The 20,538-nt window shown below is 39.3% G+C and overlaps 1 protein-coding gene across 1 annotated transcript in view; it reads right to left on the bottom strand.

Moving 5' to 3' along the window:
• Window positions 1-638: 638 nt before the first annotated feature.
• The window catches only part of LOC133518789 (uncharacterized), a 78,313-nt gene continuing 58,413 nt past the window's right edge, over window positions 639-20,538 (bottom strand). Inside the window, exons 11-12 of the mRNA XM_061852494.1 lie at window positions 14,366-14,524; window positions 639-4,729 (exon numbers count right to left, since the gene is read on the bottom strand). Of these exons, the coding sequence (XP_061708478.1) occupies window positions 2,295-4,729; window positions 14,366-14,524 (2,594 nt within the window). The 3' untranslated portion in view covers window positions 639-2,294. The remainder of the gene's footprint in view (window positions 4,730-14,365; window positions 14,525-20,538) is intronic.

Genomic DNA, 20,538 nt, shown 5'->3' with positions numbered 1-20,538 from the left:
AAGGATATGGGGAAAACAAGAGGTCTTTTTTGATTTTTCTGAATGCAAAGGGAAAATATATATTTCTTAAATGCATTTTTAGCATTAACGCCCACTCGAAATATAAAAAAAATTACTTTTATCACTCATGTTATTGCTAAATCGTGCTGATTGTCAAAAATCATGTCTTTCCAGGATAATCTTTTATAGAATATCACGTCTGCGAATTAAAAAAAAATCGTTTAGTTTTGTTTAAACGTATAAAGGGATTTATAGAATATTTAATTTCTGACAGTAGTAACTCCGTTTTAAGGATTTTAGGGATTTTCTATTTTAGCCAACAATACCTAAGTAGCAAACCCCTTGACTCCTTCCGGAGGAGATAAGAGGTTTGCAACTTTAACTTACCTATTCCAAGAGCCAGACTTCGTGTGATTAACATGGCTGCTTTTTCTACGCTATTTGATTTTTACGTCAACATCTACGGTATAGCGCCCGCTTCAAGTGTGCCCCCCTCCCCCCAGTCAAAAATTGACTAAAAGACATCAAGAACCGCCTCTCCGTAGAAGTGCTAAAACATTTACTTAGCGGCGCCATCTGCTTTTCCTCAAATGAATGGTCTTATTCAATTCGATAAAAAAACAGTAAAAAGCAATTAAACCGTTTAAGAATAATATTTATTAATGTGTCAAAATACATAATACATATGTCAAAATACATAATTAGCATGTTTCGTGAAGTGTATTTATTAATAACAGTATTGCAGTTTGGTACCCTGAAATTTTGACATGTTATGAGAATCACTAAATATTATTCCAAGCAGCTCCCTCTACAATTAAAGTGAAATATACTCGTATATATTAACTATGAATTCCCCACTATACATTTATAAAAATAAAAAATCTGCAGATTTTAAAATCGGTGACTCAATATACCTAATCAATCAAGCGTCATAACAGCTAGGTTTTTTCAAAAGGATAGGTAGTAGTGAATGAAATTAAGTATAATTATTTTATTCCAGAAAATTAGCAAATACAAATGCATAAATGAGACCCATGTTGATTTAACTTTTTAATCCTTTAGGAATTCGTTGTTAAAGTTCTTCGGGTTATTGGCGCCTACAAGATCACAGGTTTAGTTTTACTTAAAGGATTTATTTCTGAAATTATATACGTAGTTTGAAATGTTAAAATTTGTAGAATTTATAATGAAATGGTATATTCACCTCAACAGCTCGAACAAGGGTACTTTGCTGCTTAAAAACTTTGAGTAAAATGCGACTTTGCTCACTGCGACAATGCGAATGAGACGAAATGACATTCAAGTGACCTTTACATTCGAATGTCATTTCTATATGATGGGCCTAATACAACTTCGAAGTATGTACTTTGATTATATTCGTTCTGTCCCTTTCCCGTTGTTATAAAAAAGAAAGAGGCAGAAAAACGTTCAAACGTTATCCAACCATATATTAACGATTTATAATAGATCCCAGAAAAAAGTGGCCGTGACATAATCGGACAGACGAATGACGAATCTATAAGGGTTCCGTTTTTTGCCATTTGGCTACGAAACCCTAAAAAGACAGAACGCTACGTTCAAAAACGCCCATAATTTGTAAATAAAAAATAATTCAAGATTTTTTAAGTTTAATTTTTGATAAACATACTATATCTTACGTCCTTTATTGTAAAAATACAAAGCATATGACGCAAAATAAATAATTCTACTTTTAACGATCTTTGTTTGTCAATTAGTGGTCAAATAGTATTCAGCAATTCCGAACGCACCCTAAAAAGTTTTTTTTTATTAGTTTTTGTTTCAACATATCTTAACGTCAATTTAGTGTGATATTCGTTAGTCCCGTATTAAATATCTCACTGAAATATAATTTTTATTTTTGTGTTTTATTGCGATAATTAATGTTTATTGTTAGAATACCTTAAGAAAGCATGGGTGAAAATGTGACCAATAAGGATATTATTTCCGTTTAATCTGTTCTCATTGCTCAGGTGATAATTTGTGACTACACGAGATCAAAGTTATTTACATCTCGTGTACTTTTGAGTCCCTTGCTAGGCTCAAGACTAAATTATTATAAAAATTTTCGCTTGCACGTGACTCAAAATAAGCACATGGAGAAATATCAAACTGCTCTCTTTCTATTTTCTTCACACAGAATTACATAGCTTCTGTACATATCTTATTGACACTCACAAGGTCACCAGGATTGGTTTTACTTAAAGGATTTATTTCTGAAATGAAACAGGTAGTTTGAAATAAATATTAAAATTTGTAGAATTTACAGAGAAATGTTATTTGCTCTTTTTTGAAATTTCTATTTTCTTCACAGTACCAGTACTAGCTTCTGTATCGTTAGATGAACCGGAATTTGAATGTTCTAGTTTGTTTTTATCACTTTTATCATTATTTATTGCATTTTTCAAACTTCGGTTCAATATCGTCGAGGGTCTTATAAAACCCCTCTGTATCACTTTTACCGCTTTTTCTGGGGGTCTATGAATACTTTCACTTCTTTTTTGTAATTTATTAATACCGTAGTTAGGTTTGATTTGTGCTGTTTTTTCAACACATGGGTCATTCGGTAGTTGTAAATCTGTTATGCACACGTAATTTTCTTTAGATGTTGGAACCGTATACGTAGTATGTACTTTCACTGGAACTATTTCCATTTTTTTCTCATATATTGTTGCTGGACCCTTAGAATCTAACACATCCTCGGAATTAGTAGGAGAGTCTACCCCTCCCACTAACTCTTGAATGAGTTTATCTTCACCAAAGTCTTCCGTGAAGTCACATTCCATAATCTCTATGTCATCGTCAGAACAAACGGAAGAAAATGATGCTACTGAGTAGTCGTTACAAGTATGAAAATTGTCAGGCAATCTTACTCTTGGTACGTTACTCGACATACTTGTTAAACTCGGTGATGTTTGAATAAGATCAGATATATTATGAGCTGTGGCACTGACTGGGTCATCAGACGATATTATTACTTTTGGGTATTCTCTATTCTGAGAAGTCACAATAGATTCTCCGCCTTTGTAAGTGCTCGCTCTTTGCGTTGAAAATTCTTCAATGTTCTCATAGTTAATAGGAGAATTATTACATTTAACATTTCTCTCTGCATCGGGTGATTCAAAAGAAGACAACTGTTTAGTGTATTTATACGCAAGGCGACGATCCAAAGTTGTTGTTCTTGGTGGTGGTTGTGGTGGAACCTTAAGAAAATCTGAATCACTTTCTATACTTCTTTCATAATGACGAAACGTTTGCAGAGCTGTAGGCTGCAAAGAAAACCTTTTTTGCAATTGAGGTAAATCTGGCAAGACTTTTGGAAAATTCCTCCTTTTAATTGTCAGCAGGGCGTCTGATGTTGATAAGGGTTCTACTTCTACATTGTCACTTGCAGACGTAACATTAATATCATTTCGGAACGTAACAGGTGGTAATAAATCTTCTAATCCTTTATCAGACTTAATTTTGTTTTTAAAAATAATGTCGTAATTTATGTCTGTGACTGGATCTGAAGTGGAATGTTTATGAAATATTTTTAAAGGAATCTCATCTTTTTCTATAGAAAATGTTACTTCGTTAGTAAATTTAATTTTAGTATCCTTATTTTCATTTTCGGAATGTTTTTGATCAATTTTGCTGACTGACTTTTTTAGCTCTATAGGTTCTTGCTGAAGTATAGAGTTTGTCCGAGCCGTTGGTGTTGCGTCTATTGCTACGGAAACCTTCTTAGAAGCAGAGCTCTCGGTTCCCTTGCTTTTTAAAGAGTCCGTTGATTTACCTGCATCTTTAATACTAGAATTCATTGATTTTTTATGACTGGAAATAGATGATGATGAACTGAATTTAGAAGCTGAAGTGTTTTTTTGGTCATTGGCATTATTCAGTGTACATCCTTTTCGTCCAAAATCAGTTTTAATGTGTAATGTTTTAGGAATTTTGGCATTTGGCAGTAATTCTTCTGATCTTGTAAATATGTTAGGAGGAGCAGGTCGATTATTTACATTAAGTTCAGCATTTGATTTTCGGATTATATTAGGTGAACATCTATGCATTACTTCATTTGCAATCCAGTCTTTTACTTTAGTATGTGCATCTAACGTACTGGTTGAAAGATGTCTCCTAAGTTGAAAGCGTTCTCGAAAGCCACCTGAATCGTCTGACTTGGGCGTTTTGCACAATTCTTGTTTATTTTTTGCATTTTGATTGCCTCTCATTTTACTAAGACTCATTGATTTTATAACGCTACAACCAGTTTTTAGCGTTTGAAGAGTATTTTTATCATCTTTTGAATTTTTTTGACCGATAATATCAATCTCGCCAACATTTGCGCGGGTTTGACGATTAAGTTGTACCATGTTTTCCCGCAAATTGATATTTCTCTTCTTAAAACATAAGACGGCGCAAATTCCAACATTTACGGCTAGAAAAAGAATTCCCAGTGATACAATAAGAGTAATCGTTGATGTAGACGTTTTCACTTGAACATCGTTTAGATTTTTAGGCTTCGAAGTTGAAGAATAAACTGTACTTTTCTCCATTATTTTCGGTGAAATAGGCCTAGACGGTGAATTTATTGCCTGTATTTCATGGTAAATAGCGTCAGTATTTGGCGAGTAGACTGGTGGAGAATACGGTTTTACTCTACCATACATCGGCGAATTAACACGAGGCGTGTCAATGATAGTAGGGGTCCAAATTCTTCTTATAGGATCTGAAAAAAACAATCTCAATCAATCAATACCTACGCGTGTAAATATACAGGATGTCCCCGGATCAAACGAATCCTTTTTAAATCTCTGAATCGAATCATGTCCTCTCCCTATATATGTATGGGAGTTTGCCTCTATATACTCGTATATTCAGCGAAAATTTATGATTTTGGAGAAATATTTGAAGTTTGGCGCCATAAGTATGCGATGGTTGGCGCTGAGAGCGAACCATACATATCCTTCAGCCTGAGGGGCTTAGCGAAGGTTTCCAGGCTAACTCAGGGTATGGAGGATGAGCTTATAGAAAACACAAGTTCACTTAGCCAAATGGCGTCTTTCGCGTCCTTTATTATTACTAAGAAGGTCATTCACACTTAACTAGCAAGCTATGTTGTACAATGCAAGCATCGTACATTTCTTGCGTCAGCATTAAAAATAAATATAATGACTTTATAATATTTGCTGTATTTGCGATTACGCCATACATCGATTTATGAATTAGTTTACGTTTATACGTGCTCCTAGCTAGTACTCATATACCTTGGTTATCAATAAATACATATACCAAAATCAGTGTTTCCATCAAGACTACAATTAACCATCAAGAATCATATCAGCTCAGATGTACGACCCATACATCTTTTGGTCCTTCGAACCGGATCAGTGACTGTGAGAGTGATTTCATCCCATCGGCCTCCCACAAGCGGGTCCCACCGTGTGAATTGAACATGCACAGTGAGTCATCCAGAGCCTGACTAAATTCATTGGCATAGGGAACAGCGTCAGTTCATCATCGAAGATATCAAGATTATCAAGAGACGTCTACTATCAAGCCAAGTTAGAGGAATCTCGAACTTGAAAGATCATCATTGCTACAGCAAATATCAGGGACTCATATCATTATCAAATATCGAATATCAGTGGCCACGGTATTGTCAATTATTTTTTGATTAATACTTATTATCAATATCTACTCTAACTTCCTATCAATAAATCAAGATGAGTCACCAAAAGGAAATGGAAGCAATTTGCAACGATCAAAATCAGCTCATGGCCAATATGAACAGGCTATATGAGAACTACAAAAAAGATGGTCCAAGCCACCGAACTGTTTCTACCATCAATAAAAAGTTGACCGGCCTCGACGGATTCTGGCAAGAGTATGAAAGCAATCAAGCTAGCGTTTCAGAACGAGGAATGCACTCATTTTGCCGAAACGACTTATAACAAAACCGAATCCTTCTACGAATCAGCTCGGTCTGTATTGCTAGATCATTTGGATACAGCTAAAAAGGCTCCTCTATCACCGAGACCTTTTTTTTTTGACCCAGGGGGAATCCGTTATGGATCCCACTGGCACGAGAGAAGCCGAGTGGGTATGTCCGACTCCCACGGACTAAACCCCCTGGGGTGTTCCACCGCGCGCTTTGTGGACGGGGTTTCGGGAACGCGATTGTAGATTTCCGATACCCCGTCAGCGTTGCCATTACGGGCTCGTCTTTTGTGGCTGCTGCAGCAGCCTACTCCGCTGAAGACGCCTCGTAACAGTTGAGGGCCTTCCAGCTCGGAACCTCTTTAGGCGAGTGATGGAACTCCCGGCCCATCACCCGCAGGTTCCCGTTAAGGCGGCATCATTCGGGCTGCGTATGCCCTTAGACGCCGACCTGGCCTCCTACGGCGCTGAGGGAGCGAATTCGCATCGACCTCGCGCATTCTCTCTGCAGCCTCCTTTTGTGACAGGACGGTGACGCTAAAGGAGGCCACTGCCGCCCACGCTTCTTCACTGCTGAGCATGCGGCGTATTAGCGCCGGCAGCGAGAGGTCTCCTCCTATGGCCGAGGACATGATAGCGCGAGGCTCCGCCCAAGCAGGGCACTCTTCGCGCGTGTGTTGCGCCGTGTCCACGGCTCCTCCATCGCAATGATGGCACGCTGTCGTCGGCTCCCTTCCCAACCTCTCACACAGGTACCAGCCGAAACAGCCGTGCCCCGTTAGGAGCTGCGTGAGATGGAAGGAGGGTGCGCCATGCTTGCGTTCGACCCATTCTTTCAAAACGGGCCGAACAGCGGCCACCAGGTCCCGGCTAGCTCCCGGGATTTCCAGACGCTCTGACCACTGCTGGTAGAGGACGTCTCGCCACTGGCGGACCTCCCGAGGGGCAGGCCAGTTCTCCTCCCTCCTTGCTGCTAGCACCCGCCAATAGACCGCGGACTGAACCTTGGCTTCAAGATCCCATGGCGGGCTCCCAGCTAGCAGGCCGGCTGCTGCGTGCGAGTTGTCACGGTACGCTCGAGCCACCCTGAGAGCTATGGCCCGCTGCGGCCGGCGCAATAGGGCCGCACTCCGAGGACTCAGGGTATCCGCCCATATTGGCGCCCCGTAGAGCGCCATTGAGCGCACCACACCCAGATATAGCCTCCTGCAGGCTCCTCCTGGACCGCCTAGATTTGGGAGGATCCGCCCAAGCGCTCCGGCTGCAGCGAGCAATTTTGGAGCCAGGCGCTTGAAGTGCTCCTCAAACTTCCACCTACCGTCGAGAACGAGTCCCAGGTACTTCATCGTCGACCCGACGGCGATGGAAGTTCCTCCAACAGTTATCTGTGCCCCCTCTGGTGGTTTATTTCGAGGTCCGTGGAAAACCAGGACCTCGGATTTGTGCAGAGCCACTTCTAGGCCTATAGCCCGGATCCTGTGGATCACCGAGACCTAGGCCAATGTCACCTAAACCAGCAGAACGTTCAACACACCCTTCGTCAGAAATGCCTAATTGGGCCGAAGAAAAAAACAAAAAAAAGAAGAAATGGATCCTGGGCCATCAAACCAGAGCCGCGCCATCCCTCAATACCATCAATCTGAGAATCAAGAAAAGACGGCCACCCGACCTCCAGTCAATCCAGGATTCGCAGTTCTACCTATTTTCAATATCACCGAAAACCCAAGCGTCAATGCTGCCAAGTTGTCAGAGATAATGAGAAAACAACAGAGCAACTTCGAGGCCTTCGCGCGTACTTTACATTACATCGACCTCTCCACCGTTAATGAAAAGTGGGAATTGGAAGATTTACTCAAATCAGTCCAGTTTCGCTGGACAAACATTGACTTTCTTCGCCGGGACATCGACAGTGAACTTTTTGAAGATGACAAAACCTACAATCAAACGTTCTGCAAATATGAGAAGCAATTCCAAGACATCAAAAAAGCTATCAATTCGAAAATATGGTCCATGGCTCACTGTGAGAAATCAACACAACACACAGCAATCACTAAATAGAACCGTGATCACGTGATTGGCCAACGGGCCCTGGTTACGGCGGGATAGCGGAGCGTCCCCCGGGGAACGGGGTCAGGAATAAACCTCCGGCTGTTTACGCGAGAACACGCTTGGCCTGGATAGGTTTAGCGGGATCGAGTGCACCGAGGATAACCTTCCCGGCTAACTACGCGAGGACACGCGCGGCCAGGGAAAGCTTATACTAAGGGGGAATGGAAGAAAGAGTCTTGCGGCTATCTACGCCAGAACACGCGCGGCCTATTCAAGACTCGGCCCTACGGGAAGCCCGGGGAGAACGCGAGGACGCACGCCGCCACACCGGGCTGAGCTACCGTTGTTTCCAGCGCGGGCTCCGCAGGTATGAGGAGTGGGTAGCCTTTCCATCCTTTTTTAGGATTTTGGCGGTGTGGTGTTCGCCGCCCGTAACGACGGGCGGGTCATTGATGCCCTTTAGGCGCAGCTTCTAAGAACTGGACATGTGGGCCTTTCTGCGGCTTTGAGGTTTGCTGGCTTTTCCGCTGCAGTGGTGCAGTTTCTTCAATTCTTTTGTCTACTAATCATCCTCTTCCTTCTCCTTTTCAGTTGGTGCCAACGTCCTGGGGAACTGGCGCTCACATCGGGTGTCTGGCGGGCGCGCGTGGAGTGGCGCGATGCCCTGCAGGTGGTGGTGTCTGGAGTGGTCGGCGCGCTCGAACATTCTGCCCGAGAGATAGCTGATAAAGGCGTCCAGGTCCTGCCATTTCAGCTCACGCTGGATATCAATGTTGCGCACGAAGCGGGGGGGGGGGGGGGGCATTTACCACGGTACGTGGGGACATGTTCTTCTGCGCACGCAGCCTTTCCTTGTTCATTTCAGCCGTCAAGGCGTACGAGGCTGGTGCTGCCTACTTCAGGCGGGACCGTATATACGTTTTGTAAATCCCCAGCTTCGTGCGGCGGGGGAGGTTGCTGCAGAGCACTGGACGCAATAAGATACGTGTGGTTTTGACGCGCCGAAACACCTCGTCCACGTGCGGCTTCATCGTTAGCCGCCGGTCAAGCGTCACTCCAAGATACTTGACCTGCAGCCAGGCTATGTCCTCATTGTTCAGGCGTAGAGGCGGAGGGGGCTTGTTAGTCAAGCCTGTGATCATGGCCTGCGTCTTCCTCACGTTGAAGGACAGCCTCCACCTGAAGAGTCAGTCGGGGAGGGCGTCAAGGGGCCTCTGGATCTTCTTGACAGCTTGCTTGGGGTTAATGAACGCGGCAAAGAGTGCCGCGTCGTCCGCGAAGAGGCCCAGCTAGACGTCTCCGATGACTGGGAAGTCGTCCGTGTAGAGGGCGTAGCAGGCCGGTGAGAGCACACTTCCCTGGGGGACGCCCACGTGAATGAGGCGAGGGAGACTGCTGTGAGGGAGCCAATGGCACCTACGGGTCTGTAGATGGAGTATAGCCGAAGGTCGTGGCCCGGGACTCGGATGTCGACTCCTAGGGCGTAGAAGGAGTCGAGGGGCTGGTAGTCCACCGGCTGGTGGACGATGGATGGACCTCCGGACTATGACTGCGAGTCCCCGGTACGGTGTGCCATTCTGCTGTACCTCGTCCTTGCGGTACACCAGGTACCCGGGGATCTTCAGGGCGGCGTCTTCCCGCAGATGTGTTTCGGACACGTTTGGCTGTCGCTGCTCAATACGCGCCGCTTATATAGGTGCGCGGCGCCGTCGTCCGCGGGGCAGGGGTATGATCGCTGCTCTCTGCCCGCCGCGCGCTGTACCTCGCTGCTCCGCTCCGGTCGCCGTTGCGTTATGATTGTGACGTTACCGTGACGTCACAAGTACATTGAAAAGGGTTTTCATTTTAATCTTGTCAATATGTAGTGGATTCAGTTTTCCTGGGCAATTGTTAAGATCATATTCGATTTACATTCACAATATTGGAATCAAGTTACAAAAGTTAAGTTAACACTGTTCAGGAAGAAAACAATATCGATGGTCTCTCCGAAACCATTAATTTTAAAAACAAGAATTTTACTTTTTGATTCGCGAAAAGATAACGTGCTAGTAAATCAGTGCTAATTCGTGATACCTACTTGCTTATTTTTACATGCAATTAATATTCCCCTACTAACGGCGATGAAGATTACGAATTTCGCCGTTATTACACAACACACGAGGCCTTCTTGACTTACCGTGGGGCTTAGTCGATTTGTGTAAGAATGTCTTTATAATATTTCATTTTTATTTTATTTTTATTTAAAACGATTTTTCCACGTTCACACTTCCATGGTAGAGGGAGTGGTCAATGTATGGCTGACTATTCTAGGCAGCTCATTCCGTTGCTGGGCATCGACCCATGAACTTCTCCAGCATGTTCGGAGGATGCCTCGTAGATAGGCGAAACACTTGTCGAGTTTAAATAGTACTTTTGGTTGTGGTTTGGTATATTTATTTTTGGGTGGTGGGAACATTAATTGCATGTATACGCAAGTAGTTATAGCGAGTTAGCACTGATTGACTAGCACGTTTAATCTTTTCGCGCATTAGCAAAGTAATATTTTTGTTTTAATTATTATGGATTTCCGCAAAGTAATTTTGATTATATTCATTGTCATTAATTTTCGATGAATATACATGGAAGTCGAATCGTAAGCTTTAAAGTCCTTTATCATTGCCTTCGTTTGATCCGTACTGAATGCGACATACACATCGTGTGTGTTCAGAAAAAGCCAGATAAAAGTAAACTCAAGAAGCCAGCACGTTTTAACTAAAAAAACCTTTGCAGAGTCGGACCAAGATAAAGCAAAAAGTGGAAGTGTCACCATAAAAGTAAAATATACATTTAAAATTTAAAAAAAAAACCTCAACTCAGTGAAACAGATACTTAATGCTATTTTGATTAAACATATCTAATAACCCCCCTCTGGAAAATCTACTTTCAAATAAAAAAACGCATCAAATCAGTTTTACACCTTCACTTTACTCAAAGTGCCGACCTAACATTATGCCAAGTTATTAAATACAAAATAGTAAATAGTAGATTGTTAACCATGGGTTGAAAGAGACCTATCACACCCGAGATTTGTGGGACTAGTGGGAGCTAATGGGTGTTTTCACCCGAGTTCATATACCACTTTTATTTTTATCTTTGATGCTATTATACTTATTATGAGGGCGCTTACGAAAATTGTTAGTTCTCACATATAATTGAATGATTACATATTTTTCAATCAAGGGCAAATGTCATGAAATAATTCACACGGAAACTAGACTAATATTTCCAAGGGCAGATACTCGCAAAACCTTAAAGGCGAACCACCTTTTAAGTTTAATAGAAAAAAAAAACACTAAACATGGCATTTTCTGTTGTAGTTATATCGTTACCTGCATACCAAGCAGATTAATTTTATGATAAAGTAGCTAGTGATACAGCGCCGAGGGATCTGACGAGCAAAATTTCAAACAGATGTAGGTATAATTGAGATAAAACGTAAAAACTGACGTATCTTTTGTTCCCTTCTATTAAGTAATTGAAATAAAATGAATGATGTGACTAAAGATAAAGTATGCGGAATGAAATTTGGGCTAAGTTTCATGTCATATTAAATGCTTATTTTTATATTAATGTCTTTTTTAAATAATATAGATACCTATTTGACTTACAGGAGCTCTGTGTGATACCCGTATGCCCATAAAAACAAAGGGTAAAGTGTACAAGACAGCTGTCAGGCCAGCCCTACTGTACGGTTCCGAATGCTGGACAGTCAAGAAAGCGCATGAACAGATAGCACATGTAAATGAAATGAAGATGCTGCGCTGGGCGGGTGGGGTGACCAGGATGGACAGAATTCGGAACGAATACATTCGGGGGAGCTTTAAAGTTGCACCAATCACAGACAAAATGACGGAAAATCGCCTTAGATGGTACGGCCATATCATGAGACGTGATGAAGACCATGTAGTGAAAATCGCATTAAGCTTGCCAGAACAAAAGAGAGGGAGAGGCCGCCCGCCATCGACCTGGTGGTCAAGCATCGAAAGAGACCTTAAGAAAGCCCAATTGCCAAAACCGACAACCCAGGACAGATCAACCTGGCGCCGTAGAGTGAGGAGACCCGACCCCAGATAACGGGACCAGGGACGGAAGAAGAAGAAGAAGATAGATACCTATTTGACGTTTTTACATCAATGCAATACTTAACCGCAGTTGTATTACTACAAAACTGAATGAAGTACCTTTTGTCCATCGCTGTTAAAAATAATTATAAAACTTTTTTAGGAAACTTCGAATGCTTGAAATACTTATTGCAATTTCTCGTCCGTTGGATCATTGGTGTTCTCAAAATAATAGTTACCTTACATGAATTTACATTTTCAGTGACATATACTTCTTCACTCATAAATTCTATAATACAAGAACCGCTGTTTTTGTGCGGCGGGCTGAACTTTTCTTGAAAGCTTGTCGATGCTCATGTGATAAGTTAAATTACTTAGTTAGGTCATAAGTTATGTCACAAAGGTTATTTTGACTGATAAAATGTAATACAAATTTTCTAATAAAAAAAGTTTGCCATGATTTGAAGGCAGGTCTTATACTGATCAAAACGTAATATACTCGTAATTAGTTTTGAATTTAGATCGCGTCTTTATTTACTACTTGATTACTTTGGGATTGTCGTCAGATGCAAATACGCGGCGGGATAGTGAAAAATTGTACTTTACAAAAGGGTGTAAAAATCTGTCACATTCATAAAATAGGTACAATTGTTTATTTGTACAATCCTACTTTCTTAGAACGTTATCTTATCACCAGCATTAAGTTCTCCGATGAATCTTTACTTCAGCTAATTTAAACCTAGTGACCTTATGACCTGGCTAAGTAAATTTCCTCCTGAGCTCTATGTGAGATGTTGCCCCTCGGCCAGCTGTCGTTTTATGTAATCATCCACTCTCAGAAAATTGGCTAAAGCTGGAATGTTTCCCAAAACTAGACTTGTAGTAATATTTTTACTCAGGGAAAAAGACGCACAAATATTACAAACATAATAGCGGCTCTCCGAATCATTAGTACCTTCGATTTAGGCCTTAAGGAATTTGTACTGCAGAAATTACACACAGTTTCGCGACGACGTTCTTTGAAAATGAAAAAAAAATGAAAAATGTTTATTTGGGTAACAAATAAATTACAATTATAATATAATGGCTGGAGTTTCCTAGTAGATGAATATATACATCTGTGTCAGGAAACCCCGCTCTTCCGTTTGAGGTTTACAATAACTGTTTCCTAAATAAACTAGGTACATATTTGCAAACTGAAATTCATAGTGCATAGTGACAATTTCACATTACATGTGCATGTGCGCACGTGTGTGTGTGTGTGTGTGTGTGTGTGTGTGTGTGTGTGTGTGCGCGCGCGCGCGCGCTTGCGTGCGTGCGTGCGTGTGCGGATGTGTGTGTGTGTGTGTGTGTGCGTGAGAGATTGTTGGATAATTGTTTATTTTGAAAAGCGTATAACGTGTCCTTGTAGTAAAGCCTCTGTTTCATCATAGTTTAGATTTTTAAGCCACTGCATAAGGTTTTTTCTACAATCAAAAAATGTCATCGGGTCTATATTTGTTTCCGTGTTAACTTTATTGTACAGATAAGCGGATTGGTATGAGAACTGTCTTTTTGCAAAAACGGACTTGCAGGCAGGTGAGGGCGCTATATTAGTGTTTCTTCTACGATTTTGGGTGACGGGTTTATAGTTAAGTGTCTTGTGTAGCTTCAGTAGTATATGCAAAATATAAGTTCTTTATTTACCAAGATTTCAAGATAAAGAATCCAATATACATGAAACTTACCAGATTCATTAACATCTGTTAATGAAACTGATTATTACGTTAAATTAAGAGAAAATTTATTTTAACATTTTAAATATTCAAAATTTTGTCTAAATTTTGATCCGCATACGTTAGTATATAGTCTTGTATCTCTTATGGAACAATTAAATAAAAAGTATCGTCCTCTATGAAATCGAGAGGAGTTCAAATCGTTCAACAAATCTATGTTGAACCCAATAAATATTTCTAATTGTTAAAATTTAGAAAAAACAAAGTAATAAGTACCTACTCATTAGGGTAGTACAGTCAGCATCAAAAGTAGCGGATCAAATAACGTTTCATAAGTATCTACCATTCTGTAACAGCTTAACAAAAAGTGATGTCTTTAATATAGAACCACTAAGACTGTAAAAGATATACTTTTGAGCGCGAATTTTAGAAATTTATCTATATTTCCAAAAGTTATCCGGAATGTCAGATACTTTTGGCGCGTTGTTTCATCCGCTACTTTTGATGCTGACTGTACAAGCGATTCTCAACCCAAATATCTGAAAAAGATTCATAAAGTACCTTGTGCTCTATTAACCACTTTTGGTTTTTGTGTTGTCGGTGTAGGCGTAAACTCGTATAAAGGGTCTCTGACAAATTTCGTCATATTATAAGGCAAGGTGTCAATCCAAAACTTGGTATAACGAGATCTGTAAAAACTGCTTACTAAGGGTGGAATGTCTGAAAAAAAATATTTTTAATTAATTATCAAACCCATAATTGATCTGTATTAATCCTTAATTATTTTAATTTGATAAACAACGGGGTAATAAATCCATCCAAAAAATCGGTCAAGAGCATGTCGGGCCATGCCCAATGTAGGGTTCCACAGTTACTATTCTGTCAGAATAGGCTTAGCGGAGGCTGTTAGTAAGTATAATTTACTTTACAGTACATATGGTGCTACTTTACCGCACCAGTGCGAAAATTAGCATATTACGTTATTGTGTCCAACATTTAAAGGGCCATATGTAAGTACTGTAAAACGTTGTACGATACATGTGCAAATAGGTAATTCGCAACTCGTGTCGATTTAAAACATGTTTTAATTCATCGCCACTCGCTTCGAATTTCCTATTTTTCGCACTTGTATCGTAATGTACTATTACTTATGCTTGTATGCCTTATGGGAGTACCTTCGCAGTGCTTTGTACATCTTTTGCTAAGATAAGACTTTTGCATTAACTCAAAAACTTATACTTTTTTTCTTTTTATAAAGTGAAACATATATTTTTTACTAGATTATTATATATTCATGCAGAAATAATAGAAAAATACCCCACAAACTACTAGGCTAGTTCTTAGTTAGCTTTATTTTAATCTAATTTATCTAAATGTATTAATCGCCAATGTTAAGAACACTTTTTTGAAATCCCAGAATTAAAAAAATCATAGAAGTTCTTCCTGGAGTGCCTTTGCCAGCCCGACTAACAATTATTCGATGGGGCACCTGGATAGAGAGATGTTGCGACATAAATGACATAATATAGCAAATATTATAATTAAGTTAGTAGTGTTTTTAATACAATGTATTAAAAACACTACTAATTTCATTATAATAAACTAAAAACTAGCCTAGTAGTCTGTGGGGTATTTTTCTATTATTTCTGCATGAATATATAATAATCTAGTAAAAATGTATGTTTTACTTTATAATTAAACATTATATTAATTTTTAGATAAAGGCGTCTGACTAGTTTAGGCACTCTATTTAAACCGTGAGAGAGAGTAAATATTATTTTTTTAATCCTTCCCGGTTTTAGCATGTAACCCACCCCATCGGTTAAAAGTAAAAGCACTTTATTGTGATTAATTGATTACTAGGGTCGACATCATAATAATTCATTAAGACTTTTTACATTGTTAGTTATTGTTACATTATTCGCGGTATCGAAACATTTTCTAGATATTAATCTCCCTAGTCATCATCCTAAGTAACGATAAACACTACCGTGGATTGGGGTTGCTTTGATCAATATCGGTTTTTGCTCCTCTATCGATTTTACGAATAATATATTTTTTATTTTTAATATATCTCCTGTAAGAAAATATAAAAGTGGTGATCAACTTTAAACTGAGCTTGGGGTTACTTTGATACCCACCTTTTTCCACGGAATTCGATAGTAACCTATGTAGAGAGTCAAACTTAAAGCGATTAATTCGAGTTTGAACCTGAGGTAAAGTTTTTATCAAAGTAAACCATATTCAATGAAATTTTGCGCACAGAATATATAGCTCAATAGTGAACTATATCAACTATAATAATACTACACAAAAAAGGGAAAAAAGATGATAAAGCTATGGTGCCGCTATGGTGTGGTTTTGTGGTGCTCTAGTACTGACGCCAATGATTTGTTTATAATGCAAAAGAAATGCGTCCGTATTCTGGCAAACACACGAATACCAAACAGCTGTCGTCCGCATTTCGTAAAACATAGGTTACTTACGGGACCATGTATATATATACACGAATCAGCACTTTTTGTAAGAAACCATTCGGAATTGTTTAAAACCAAAGGAGAAGTATGCAAAACTAACAGTAGGTCTAAAAATCAGCTAACCGTACCAAATACCAAGTTGGCTATGTGCAGAAAGGGGCCCTATTACCAATGTATTCAAATTATAAATAAACTCCCCGACAGTATGAAACGAGAACCGAATGACAAAAACTTTAAAAATACTCTTAAAAAGTTCCTTTTAGAGAAAGCATACTATAGAATAGACGAATTTCTAAATGACCAAACACTGGAATAATGTACTTGCCATTAATTACATTTTATATTAATTCAATTTTATTATAATATTGTAAGCTTTCATCGACATTCATGCATTATCTAAAATCACCTTATAGTTAATGAATATTAACCATGTTTTTTTTAAACTATTAATAAAATAACCTTGACATTTAATATTTACGATCATAATTTTATTAATTTCATAAACGAACTTTACATTTTATATCTTATTGCATAAACGTCGATAAAATATAACATTATAAATATAGATTTCGTTGCCATAAGTATTATATTAAACATATATTAATTATTCTGTTTTTTTATTATTTCTATTTTACTATTATTCGATATTATCATAATTTCAATGAATTTGTGACTTGACTACTTTTTTTTTAAATGTATTAATTGAAATTTTTAATGTTATTTTTTGTAATTTTACCGTGATGTAAGGATTAATTTTACTGTATAGTACCTAATTTGATGTTAATTATTAATGTTGACTTGTAAATTGGCTTTATAAAATAAATGACTATGACTATGACTATTAAATACATATACCTACCTGCCTAGACTTAAGAAATATTGAGTGCCCACACAGGGTGTCATGTACCTACTATCTTCAAATTGTAACACCTAATGTAATGAGCATGACTGCAATACAATAAAGAATAAAAGAATAAAGCCAACTACAGGCCCATTAGCCTGATGTCCAATGTGTACAAAGTATTAAGGTACTGCTAGACTGTTTAACAAAAACTTTGGATGAAAATCAGCCTAAAGAACAAGCAAGCTTTCGCAGTGAGTTCTCAAAATTCGAAGCCATCGCGCAAGGTCAGCAGGAAGATCCAGAACTACAAGAGATTCTTACCAGTCGGTCTTCGTCACTGAAGCTTGAGAAAGTACCCGTACCAGGTACCAATGTTTATTTATATTGCGACACATCTCAAGCAAGGCCACGTCCATTTATTATCAAGCAGCACCGACAGAAAATATTTAACACCATCCATGGCATGAGTCGTCCAGGTACGAGATCCACAATTAAACTTTTAACTCAGAGATTTGTGTGGCCATCTGTACGCAAAGATTGCGGTACCTGGGTACGTGCATGCGAATCCTGTCAACGTGCTAAAGTGCAACGCCATACCTCTTCTCCTCTAGGAAATTTCAAATTACCAGAAGAAAGGTTTAGTTATGTGCACATTGATCTGGTTGGCCCATTGCCACCTTCATCAGGATTCCGTTATCTTTTCACAGCCATAGACAGGTACACACGGTGGCCCGAGGCAAAGCCACTGTCTGATATCACGGCTAAAACGGTAGTCCATGCATTTTATGAAACTTGGATATCGCGTTTTGGTTGTCCTCAAACCTTAACAACTGACCAAGAACGTCAATTTACCTTACGTATGTTTAAGGTCTTGGCAGCTTTGTGGTGCATAACTGCGTCACACGACGGCTTATCATCCGCAAGCAAACTCGATGGTCGAGCGTCTTCACCGCTCCCTGAAATCAGCCATCATGGCCCACAACAGCACGAAGTGGACTGAGGTGTTGCCGATCGTTCTACTCGGCATAAGAAGTGCGTGAAGGGAAGACATCACATGCTCAGCTGCAGAGATGGTGTATAGTGAACCTTTTACGCATCCCGGGTGAGTTATTTCATTCTCATACCTCAAACACTCTGCAGCCTGATGATTTTGTCACTCAGTTGAAACGCCAAATGTCACACCTCAGACCTGTCCCCACATCAAGGCACGGAAACAAATCAGTCTTTGTTTACAAGGACCTAAGTTCATGCAGCCATGTTTTCCTATGATAGGATGCACTGCGTGGATCGCTAGAAGGGCCATACACTGGCCCATATCGCGTGCTAAGTAGAACGGAGAAGACAGTTACATTAGACTTACTACGAGGACCAGTGATCGTGTCAAACCAGCCTATATGCAGAACGACACAGCTTTACCTACAGGCACAGATGCTAAGCCTATTCAAGCTGTTGTCCCGGTGAGAACCACTAAGTCTGGCCGGAAAGTAACCTTTCCTTCTCATTTTCAGGCAGGACTCTGATTCTCCCAGGGGAGTCCTGTGGCGCATCACAGTACTGGCTGCCCACAACCCGTCCGTCAACGTGTAAACGTCATTCCGACCCAACTAAATTTGCCTTCAGCAATACGGAAGCCTAAATCTTGTTTGTAAATCTTATTGTAATTAATCATTGTAAATATTCTCTTATTATACATATTCATCGAATTCCCCGTATCATTTACTATAGAAATAGCGCTCAAGTCAAGCGCACTAAAAACGAGTTCACTCTTGTTATCGAGAACACTTAATAATGGACACAAAAACTGTCGCTGTACGCTTATTGTTTGCAGGCACGTCAAGACTTATTGAACACCCTACGTATGTAGTCATACAAAACATTTGGTACATGAAGTCGGTCATGAACTTTTCTTATAATATCATTTACATGTATATTATCAACCGTTACACGTAAAAATGCATTCATCAGAGCCGCTGTGATTTTAAAGTCTACAAACACAGGTACGGCTCTATTAAAATAGTCCTGTCGTAAAAGCTTGAACCTGTTTTTAACTTGCCATTAACGGCCTCGACTACCCATCGACATAAAGTAATTAAAGCCTGACAACAGTTTATTTAACCCTGAGATAGTCTCGCTGCAAATAGCTTACGTATGGCAATAATGTGCGTACGTCATGTATAGTCAGGATACTGGGCATTGGCTTCATGTTGATACTCGTATAATGTCAAAACATTGCTTACAGAGAATTCGGTTCTTTCAATTTACCTATTCGTCAAAATCTGATTCTAAATATTCAATATTTATATATTCTTCGTTTTCTGACTGACGAATTCTGATTTTCATCAGATGTTGTATCGCTTTCAGGACCACCAACCTCAATTATAAAACGTTCAGTCTCCATTTCGATTATAGGACCGTTAGTCCTATAATCGTCCTCAATTCTTTTTACGGTTGGCAAAGTCAAGACCGTCTCATTATTTTTAGAAATATTTTTTATCGTCGATGTACATAAACCTTAAATGAAATATTAAAGTTTAAACCAAACTACTAACCAGTTCAATACAACCGCAGTATAAAATGTCAACACTGGTCATGTCAACAACCATCTTTAAAACATTGTTTATTGGAATGCTATGTAATCCTTCGTCTTTTTTAAGCTGTAAGTATTTGATTGCATTCACTACAATTTTTTTCGCATCTTTGGAAATTTTTATTGGCATTTTTGTAATAGAACCGTTTATATTTAAATATATTCGTAGATATATTCTGTTTGTTTACTTCGGTGACATTGGATGACGTTCGTTGTCAAAGTGTACTTGTTGCCAGTAAAATAAATTAGTACCATTGAAAATCCGCAAAATGGCGAGGGTCAAATAAAACTGTTGTCAGGCTTTAACCGTGACTTATTTTCTTGTAGTGTTGTCAGTTGAGTTTCATGTGGATCCTTTGTCGGGGGTATATGAGGTACATAACCTAATGATCGCAAGTTTTCAACACTGTCCCTAAAACCGCTGTCTAAAATAAAGCCATCATTTTCATATTACATTCAGTGAAATGGATTTTCTTCATCATTTAACATATCATTTATAATATAATCATTGCGTCTGAAGTCGTCGCACCAATCAGAACATACCATCAAAAACGGTTTAAGGAGGTTTTGAAATTTGTGCAAACTGTATGTCTGTCATTGAAATAAAAAGTTTTGAATATACGCATAGGTGCCATCACATATAATTATTGCTGTGGTGTTTTCCTCATTACCAAATAGGGTTTTCGGTAATAAAAGGTTTCGTTTGAGTACATCTTCCCGTGATAAATGATCAGCACCCAGATGTTTATTTACGAAATGTAGCATTAGACATTCTCTAGCTAATGATAGTCGTCGCTGTGAAATGTTAAACAATGTTGTCAACCTT

The sequence above is a fragment of the Cydia pomonella genome, chromosome 1 (genome assembly GCF_033807575.1).
Source record: "Cydia pomonella isolate Wapato2018A chromosome 1, ilCydPomo1, whole genome shotgun sequence".
Lineage (NCBI taxonomy): Eukaryota > Metazoa > Arthropoda > Insecta > Lepidoptera > Tortricidae > Cydia > Cydia pomonella.
Note: the sequence above shows the minus strand (reverse complement) of the source record. Positions and strands in the feature narration are given on the sequence as shown.